This window comes from Octopus sinensis, unplaced genomic scaffold (assembly GCF_006345805.1).
Source record: "Octopus sinensis unplaced genomic scaffold, ASM634580v1 Contig09685, whole genome shotgun sequence".
In the NCBI taxonomy this organism is placed as follows: domain Eukaryota; kingdom Metazoa; phylum Mollusca; class Cephalopoda; order Octopoda; family Octopodidae; genus Octopus; species Octopus sinensis.
The window spans coordinates 35,312-45,693 of NW_021831859.1; the positions used below are offsets into that span (position 1 = coordinate 35,312).

At 40.8% G+C, this 10,382-nt stretch overlaps 1 protein-coding gene across 2 annotated transcripts in view; it reads left to right on the top strand.

Annotated features, from left to right (window-relative positions):
- The window catches only part of LOC115228162 (isocitrate dehydrogenase [NAD] subunit gamma, mitochondrial), a 28,944-nt gene extending 22,234 nt beyond the window's left edge, over positions 1-6,710 (top strand). For both annotated transcript variants that reach the window (XM_029798809.2, XM_029798810.2), the window contains one exon: positions 5,666-6,710. Coding sequence is in view for 1 of the 2 variants with exons in the window: in XM_029798810.2 (XP_029654670.1) it covers position 5,666 (1 nt within the window). In the remaining variant the exon portion in view is untranslated. The remainder of the gene's footprint in view (positions 1-5,665) is intronic.
- The last annotated feature ends 3,672 nt before the right edge of the window (positions 6,711-10,382 follow it).

The window sequence follows — 10,382 nt, forward strand, 5'->3', positions numbered from 1 at the left end:
AGAATTATCAGGTTGCTGGATTGTCTCTTTGTTGATGCCAGCTTGGAGTAATTAGACGACTGCGTCTGAGGAATGATAGGAGGGTATGACTAAGGGTATCATACAGGGTATATATACCTTGTTGGCAGGTGAACATTTATGCCAGTGGCTCTCATACATGTACACCAGGGTGCTGTGGTGCACTATGCACTTTTAGATATATTCAAAAAGAGAATTGCAGCTTGCTTGAACCATTCATCATCATCGTTTAGCGTCTGCTTTCCATGCTGGCATGGGTTGGACGGTGCAACTGGGGTCTGGGAAGCCCGAAGGCTGCACCAGGCCCAGTCTGATCTGGACCGTTCTGTGTTTCTACTGCTGGATGCCCTTCCTAACGCCAACCACTCCGTGAGTGTAGTGGGTGCTTTTTACGTGCCACCCGCACAGGTGCCAGACAGGGCTGGCAAATGGCCACGGTCGGATGGTGCTTTTTACGTGCCACCGGCACAGAAGCCAGTCAGGGCGGCACTGGCAACGGCCACGTTTGGATGGTTCTCTTATGTGCCACCAGCACTGAATCACAGATGCAATTTCCATTGATGTTGATCGACTTCGATTTTGGTTCTGATTTCCACTTGCCTCAACAGATCTTCACAATGGAGTTTTGTGTCCCAAGAAGGAAAGGTATGCATAAGTCGACTGGCTACATCCCAGGTAGAGGCCATGGGTTATGGTCTCACTTGTCCTGCCGGGTCTTCTCATGCACAGCATACTTCCATAGGTCTCGGTCTCTAGTCATTTGCAGCAAAATAATGAAGATGGAGAGCATCTCACAATACAACAAGGAAAAGTTTAATATCCTTTATATATTTCAGGCACAAAGGCTTGTCATCAGAAGTGCTGAGTCTATAGAGTACTGACCAAACATGGCTAATTTACACTGTAGACTCACATTTCTTTAATTCATTTGTTCCTGATGACGGGCTGTTCTGCCTGAAATATAAAGGTTATTAAATTTTTTCCTTTTCCCCATTGTATGAGGCTTTCCATTTTCAGTATTTTATATTTAAGGCCTTTAAGGTATCGAAAAACCCTTATTTAATGCTGAACCCTTTAGCATTTAAACCAGCAATATCCAACTCAAATATTCTACCTGCTTTTACATTGAAACTGACCAGATCATGCCTCTCACATCTACCCTACAATGTCATTCTAAAAAGTGAAAGATCACTCCATTAAAATCCAGAATCTACCAAGATGATCCATGATTAATTCAAACAGTAAGGATAAATAAGCATTGTGCTTGACAGATTAATCTGAATGCTAAAGGGTTAAGCTTTAAAAAAAAAAACCATTACCATAATTTTATTATATACAGGTGTTACTAATTAAACAAGGTAAGCAATAGATTTTTGGTATTTTTTTTAGTTTTAAATTTTTTAAATGGATTTTTTTTTTTAGTCTTTCTATGCAAAATGCACCAATAATTTTTTGGCTTGATTTCCAATGTACTTCAAAGTGAGAACTATTGATCTATGTAGACACATCATCAGCTATAATTAACACTGAAGTTTACCTGAAAGTTAAGAGGTGTATCCAAATTCTACAGTGTAAAGGGGTCACCAGGGCCCAGGACAGAGAAGGCACACTTTTTTTAATTAATTACTACTTATAAAGGCAGTGAGCTGGCAGAATCGTTAGCACGCCAGGTGAAATGCTTAGTGGTATTTCCTTTGTCTTCTGAGTGTTCTGAGTTCAAATTCCACTGAGGTCAACTTTGCCTTTCATCCTTTTGGGGTTGATAAATTAAGTACCAGTTGCGTACAGGGGTCGATCTAATTGACTGGCCCCCTCCCCAAAAATTTTGGGCCTTGTGCCTAGAGTAGAAAAGAATATTATTACTACTTATATATATATATATATGTGTGTGTATATATATATATATATATATATATATAGGCACATACAAGGCTGTGTGGTTAGAAGTTTGCTTCCTGACCACTTGGTTCCAGGTTCAATCCCACTGCGTGGTACCGTGGGCAAGTGTCTTCTTCTGTAGCCTTGGGCTGACCAAGCCTTGTGAGTGGATTTGGTAGGCGGAAACTGAAAGAATCCTGTTGTATGTATGTGTGTGTGTTTGAGTTTGTGTTTGTCCCCCCACCACCACCACTTGACAACTGGTGGTGGGGACAAACACTTCAAAAATAAATACTGAGATCAATGCATTCAAATCAAGGGTTCCCAACTGAGGTCCACAGACGCTTTAAGGGGGTCCATGAGTAAAAAATTGTAATTTGTGGGTCCATATATGAATTTTGTTTACTAGAAGAGGTTCCTGTATTTATTGAAGTTTTCAAGATTTGTATTTTGAATTTCTGTTATGAATATAAGGAAATTGTTTCATTGTTAGTCTTTACTAACCTATTTGCAAATATTTTATTTCAAAAATTTTACATGTGTATATATGAGGGTCCACAGATAATAAGATAGCTCTCATGGAATCCACAAGTAAAATTAGGTTGGGAACCCCTGACGTAGGTGATACCCTTGCTGTCGAAAAAGGGGATCATCATGAGTTTACTTTGTGTGACCCCTTTTGCCAGTGAAAAACAGGGGCTTGACGCATACAAGTTAATCCCTAAGCAGTGTGGAGCATTTCTTCAGTTCCTGAAGCATTTTTGCCGAAAACTTTATTGCAAAGCAAACTTCCAAATTGGTTTCACGGCCCAAACGTATTCCATAAACCAGTCAGTTGTGACAAGCAGTGTTTTGTAGGGTGTGTTATAGGGGCTGCTACAACTGTCCCCTTCAGTATGGAATATCAGGATTCTGCAGGTCAGCTTATTAGATGCATAATAATGGATTACAATAATTCAGGACCCTTAGAATAACCACTCCTAACAAAAAAATGTCTCAAAACTTCTGAAATACATATTGTATATGTTAGTGTATAATTGTGTGTAAGTATGTGTGTGTGTGTTAATGTATAATTGTATATGTGTATGTGACAGTGTATACCTGAGTATGTGCATGTGTATAAATGAGCATGTATATATGTATGTAAGTGTATAAATGTCTCTGTGTGTGTGTTGATGTATGTATATATATGAGGGAGTACCCTAAAGAAACCAGAATTTTGCAATATTATTTTATCCCCTTAGTTTTGCATGTTTACACTTTTATCACCTTCAAAGTATTCTCCATTTGAAGCAATGCATCGGTCGAGACACGTTCTCCACTGTTTAAAGCAGTGCTGGGGTTCTTGCCAAGTGATCTCGTTTTTTTCCTTCACCTCTTCCACATCTGCAAATTCCGTAGCACCAGCTTTCATCACCAGTGATGACCTTCGAATCAAAAGTCCAGATCAACGTCCAGCTATTCTTTCAGTCCTTGACATGCATTCACTCGTGACTGCTTTTGATCTTCCATGACCAAACAAGGCACAATTTTGCTGCAACTCTTTTCATCCGTAATTCCTCACTCAAAATTCGTTGGCAGGAGCACCAAGACACACCAGTCATACCAACAAGTCTGTCAATTGTTTGGTGACGGTCCTCCAAGACCACTTCGTGAATTTTCCTGTATTCATTCCTTTGGGAGTTTGATGGTTTCCCTGAACGAGGTTGGTCTTCAAGCGACAAGTGACCATTCCTCGTAAACGTGTTTTGATCATGGCAGCATCCTTTTAAGCTATAAGAAGCATGACAACTGTTTTGGCCACCGTTTTCCGCAGCAGAAAACAGAATTTCATGGAAGCACACTTTTCTTCATTTCAGCCATCGCAAAACTCAGCGAACAAAGGAGAAGCAACACAAAACAAATACGCACCATGTGTCAGTACAACTGCACTTGACAATGCTGGTCTGCAGCCTGATGCCTGAGGTTTGCATCAAGTGGTTTCTAGCAACAGAAGCCTGAACTACAATGGGCTTGTCCCACAGAAAACATTTCACGTGACTTTAGGGCGCCCCTTCATATATTTGTGCATAACTGCTTCTGTGTATTTATATATTTGTTTTGCAAGATTCTTGATGTGAAATCATGTGTTGAAACAGATGTTTGTTGTATTTAGGAATGGTCATGTTGCCAGTTTAGCCAATAAACTCTGGCCAAAATCATCATCATCATCATTTAACGTCTGCTTTCCATGCTGGCATGGGTTGGATGGTTCAACTGGGGTCTGGGAAGCCCGAAGGCTGCACCAGGCTCCAGTCTGATCTGGCAGTGTTTCTACGGCTGGATGCCCTTCCTAACGCCAACCACTCCGTGAGTGTAGTGGGTGCTTTTTACGTGCCGCCGGCACAGGTGCCAGGGGAGTCTGGCATCGGCCACGATCGGTTGGTGCTTTTAACATGCCACCGGCACGAAAGCCAGTCAAGGCGGCGCTGTCATCGGCCACGTTCGGATGGTGCTTTTTGTGTGCCATCGGCACAGAAGCCAGTCAAGGCGGCTCTGGCATCGGCCACGTTCAGATGGTGCATTTTATGTGCCACCGGCACAGAAGCCAGTCGAGGCGGCGCTGGCATCGGCCACGTTCGGATGGTGCTTTTTATGTGCCACCAGCACAGAAGCCAGTCGAGGTGGCACTGGCATCGGCCACGTTCGGATGGTGCTTTTTATATGCCACCGGCACAGAAGCCAGTCGAGGCGGCGCTGGCATCTAATGTAAAAAATAAATAAAGCTGATGCAAATGAACACCAAATATACAGTGCATGTGTTTTTATTGGCTAAACTGGCAACATGACCACCCCCAAATACAACAGTGTTTGTGTGTATTTTGGTATGTAGCTGTATGTTAGTGCGCATAAATCTATCTGCGTCGTATAATTGCCTGTATATGTAATTTGCGTTGTTACTGCATGCGTATTTGCCTGTTGCCGAAGATAAGAGGGCATTGTTGTTGTTGTTGTCATTGATGTCGTTTTAGATACCTGCTTAATCTTTAAATCAATTGATTCCACAGCTTCCGACGACGATCCTATTGACCTAATTATGGCTCTAACCAATCAACTGTTAATTACAAGCAACACCTCATTGTCAGTGTGGTGATTGGGTAGGGTGCAAGGACACACGTGGGTGTGCGGGCAGGGCCTTTAAAAAGTGGCTGCATGCACCTGAGGCATGGCTCATCATCAGACAAGCCACGCTACTAAAAATAAAAGTGAAAGTAAATTTTTCTTTAGGCATGCCCTTCAAAAGCTCCCAGGGGCCACAGTTTGCTTATGACTGGTGTCAGGTATATATCGTATGTGCGGTGATTGTGCAAAATATGTGTTGGCTTAGATTTTACGTAGAAAATATACTGCATCAATTATTTTTACTATTCAAATTAATATCATCATCATCATCATTGTCATTTTCGTTATTATTATTATCATCATCGTTATTTTTGTTACTATCATAATTAGTTTTATTATTATTATTATTATTATTATTATTATTATCATTATTTATGGGTTTTTCTTCTTTCAAATTTGCTTCCATTTCTTGCCGAGTGTCTTCCCGACTCCTAGGGCAAAGAAACTCTATTATTATTATTATTAGTATTATTATTAGTATTATTATTATTATTATTGTTGTTGTTATTATTATCATTGTTGTTGTTGTTATCATTATTGTCATCGTCATTATTGCAATGAAATATTTATATTTATGTTTATTTGTTTTGTTTTTGTTTTTTTCCAGAACCAGCAAATCCAGGATAAACCTCCAAAAACCATTATTTATCTCAGTTATCCAAGATATTTACTGTTGCTGTTGTTGTTGTTGTTCCTTTGAATCTCAACTCAAGTCGGTTAATTAACTGACAGAGATAATGTATCATAAATAATCCTTAATCTTTAATCTCTTTAAAACCACGTCACAGAACAAGTATTATTTCCTTAATCCGTGTAGTAAAGATATCCTGTAAGGTTTGTTAGTAAATAGTTATTGCTTGAAAGTGTAAGCGTGGCTGAGTGGTTTAGGATGCTTGCTTTCCAACCATGTGGCTACAGGTTCAGTCCCACTATGCACCCCGGACCAACCAGAGCCTTGTGAATGGATTTGGTAGATGGAAACTGAAAGAAGCCCATCATGTGTGTGTGTGTGTGTTTGTGTACCCATGTCTTGACATTAGATGATATTTGTAACTGAGCATCATCATCATCATCATCGTAAAAGCAATGCTGTTCATTTCAAATCCTCCACAAAAATCACATTAGGCCATGGGGGTGGGGGGGGAGATATCACCTTGCCGGGGAACAGGTGAGGGTTGTTGACAGGAAGGGCATCCAGCCATGGAAAATCTTCCTCGACAGATTCTTCCACCTGACCCAAGCAAGCATGGAAAGCGGGGGATATTAAAATGATAATGATTTAATCAGAGGTATGTCGTTAGTGAAATACTCTCGATGGTGGAATGGTTTCATTTATTAGCTGATAACGAGGAGGCTGGGTTACCGTTCTGACTACCTCCCACCCACTTCCAGAACCAATATTTTGCTGTTTTAATGAAACTTTTCCTTCTTGTTGTTTTAGTTCACATCACTTTACGTTCTGAGTTCAAGTGTCGCCAATGTCAGTGTTGTGTTTTGTCCTCCCGGGGCACAGCGTGGGGGGGAGGAAGGAGGGATTGAGGGAATATGATATTTGTTGTTAAGTACAGGGGGTCGATGTAGTCTGCTGTTTCCCCACCTACCTCCAGATTCCTAATCTCTGGGTCTGTCTTAGAAGCCATCCTTAATACTCTCCTCACATTGCTGAAAAATTTGGTTGTGCTGTGCTTTCGAATCCCACCCAGAGTGAAATGTGTGTGTGTGTATTTGTTTGTGTGTATATATATATATATATATATATATACACTTTATTTAAAGCAGCAGAAAATTCAACCAAACCTGTTACTCTGAGCAAAAACTGTCCGATGAATGGCAACGGGAAACTCAGAGTAACAGGTTTGGTTGAATTTTCTGCTGCTTTAAATAAAGCATATTACTCTACCACTGGTATTTGAGTACTCTTTTTTCCACCTTGTTTCACATTTATGTGTTTACTCCGGTATATATATATATATATATATATATATATATATATATACACATGCATATATGTATAAATATGAATATGTATACATATGTATGTATATATGTATACATATATCTGTGTGTGTATATATATATATATATATATCACTGTGATCACTGTGACCGAACAGGCTATCAGATGTTGCTACACATCGCTGGTCACAATGCGCTTCACATTGTTTTAGCCTTCAAATGACGCCACCCCACTGGCTAAGCGAGCAGGCCAATATATATATATATATATTCATATATAAATTGTTTAATATTTTTTTAAAACCAAGACCAATATTGAAAAAATATTTAAAACATATATACCAGACAGTGTTTCACAAAAATTATGCTACCTTAATATATATATATATATATATACACACATAAACATACATGTGTATATACCTATACATATTTATATTTATATATATAGCAGTTCGACAAAAGAGACCGATAGAATAAGCACTGGGCTTACAAAAGAATAAGTCCTGGGGTTGAGTTGCTCGATTAAAAGCGGTGCTCCAGCATGGCCACAGTCAAATGACTGAAACAAGTAAAAGAGTATGTGTGTGTCAAATAGCTATACGCCTATCTAATAAATTCTTCTCTCTCACCATTTCCACCATATCTAGATTCTAAACTTATACACAAGACATCATCAGGACCCTGCATATAGACAAAAGGGTCCTCACTAGATGCCGCTTGAGTGCAATATCAGCGCTCCAACATAGAATATTTGGATGACCTCTCTCACACTTTTTTTTTTGTTAGAAGCGTTCATGTTGTTGTTGTTGTTGTTGTTGACACTAACGACCTGCGGATGTTTTGTTGTTTCTTTTGTTTTTTAATTAAATGATAATAAATTATTAAAGAAACATTTCACGCTTTGTTCTCTGTTGTTGTTTTTTTTGTTTGTTTTTTGATGGGGGTGTTGTTTTTTTGTAAATATTCGAAGGAGTGGCTGTGTGGTAAGTAGCTTGTTTACCAACCACATGGTTCCGGGTTCAGTCCCACTGCGTGGCACTTTGGGCAAGTATCTTCTACTATAACCTCGGGCCGACCAAAGCCTTGTGAGTGGATTTGGTAGACGGAAACTGAAAGAAGCCCGTCGTATATATGTATATATATATATATATATACGTGTGTGTCAGTGTGTTTGTCCCCCTAGCATTGCTTGACAACCGATGCTGGTGTGTTTACGTCCCCGTCACTTAGCGGTTCGGCATAAGAGACCGATAGAATAAGTACTGGGCTTACAAAAGAATAAGTCCCGGGGTCGAGTTGCTCAATTAAAGGCGGTGCTCCAGCATGGCCGCAGTCAAATGACTGAAACAAGTAAAAGAGAGAAAAGAGAATGCATGGGTTTGTACTTAAGAAACTCAATTTGCAACCATATGGTTTCAGGTTCAGTCCCACTCTATGGCACCTTGAGCTGTATTATATTCTTCTATTTCTTTTATTTGTTTCAGGCATTTTGATCGCGGCCATGCTGGAGCACCACCTTTAGTTGAACAAATTGACACCAAGACTTATTCTTTGTAAGCTTAGTATTTATTCTCTAGGTCTCTTTTTGCCGAAGCGCTAAGTTTCGAGGATGTAAACACACCAACATCGGTTGTCAAGTGATGGTGGAGGGACAAACACAGACACACAAGTCTTGTGTATAAGTTTAGACAAATTTAACACGCCTTCAGGTAGATGGCCCTGCTCGATCTGTAGAAAAGGCATAGGTAGGAACTCTATAAGATGCACCAAGTGTAAGCTATGGACACATAAGAGGTGCAGCAATGTCAAAGGAAGGCTAACTAGGAAAATAGTTTTTGTATGTGGCAGATGCTCTGGTGCAACAAACACTGGAAATGCGCAGAGACCATCTTCCGTCACATTCCAGGGAGAAAAACTAGAAATAGTTGATAGTTTCCGTTACCTAGGTGACCAAGTCAGTAGCGGGGGTGGGTGTGCCGAAAGTGTAACTGCTAGAGTAAGAATAGCCTGGGCAAAGTTCAGAGAGCTCTTACCTCTGCTGGTGACAAAGGGCCTCTCGCTCAGAGTAAAAGGCAGACTGTATGACGCATGTGTACGAACAGCCATGCTACATGGCAGTGAAACATTGGCCGTGACTGCTGAGGATATGCATAAGCTTGCAAGAAATGAAGCCAGTATGCTCCGATGGATGTGTAATGTCAGTACTCATACTCGGCAGAGTGTAAGTACCTTGAGAGAAAAGTTGGACCTAAGAAGCATCAGATGTGGTGTGCAAGAGAGGTGTCTACGCTGGTATGGACACATAGTAAGAATGGATGAAGATAGTTGTGTGAAAATGTGCCACACCCTGACGGTTGAGGGAACCTGTGGAAGAGGCAGACCCAGGAAAACCTGGGACGAGGTGGTGAAGAACGACCTTCGCTCTTTAGGTCTCACCGAGGAAATGACCAGAGACCGAGACCTTTGGAAGTATGCTGTGAGTGAGAAGACCCGGCTGGACAAGTGAGGCCATAAACCATGGCCCCTACCTGGAACATAGTCAGTGCACCTATGCTTACCTTCCTTCTTGGGACACATAACTCTACTTGTGAAGACCTGTTGAGGCAAGTGAAAATGGACAAAATCAAAAGCAAACTGGATGAACATTAATGGAATTTGTAGTTTTGTGGTACCAGTGCCGGTGGCACATATGAAAACCATCCGAACGTGGCCGTAGCCAGTACCGCATTGACTGGCCTCCGTGCCAGTGGCACGTAAAAAACACCATCCGAGCGTGGCCATTCGCCAGCCTCGTCTGGCACCTGTGTCGGTGGCACATAAAATCACCCACTACACTCTCGGAGTGGTTGGCGTTAGGAAGGGCATCCAGCTGTAGGAACACTGCCAGATCTGAATGGCCTGGTGCAGCCTTCAGGCTTCCCAGACCCCAGTTGAACTGTCCAACCCATGCTAGCATGGAAAGCGGACGTTAAACGATGATGATATGGAAACTGAAAGAAGCCCGTCGTGTGTGTATATATATATATATATATCATGTATATATATATATATATTAATGTGGTTTTAGAGTCAGATTTTGGCTGCTATTTTCAGCATGGCGGTATCTCGTAGATACCCTAAATTATAATTTTAATAATAATTTTCCATGCTGGCCACTTGATAAGATCGTTATTTGATATAAATTAACGATCTTATCCTTATTTATATATATATGCATGATGGGCTTCTTTCAGTTTCCATCTACTAAATCCACTCACAAGGCTTTGGTCAGCCTGAAGCTGTAGTAAAAGACACTTACCCAAGGTGCCATGCAGTGGGACTGAACCCTTAACTAGATGGTTGAGAAGCAAGCTTCTTACCACACA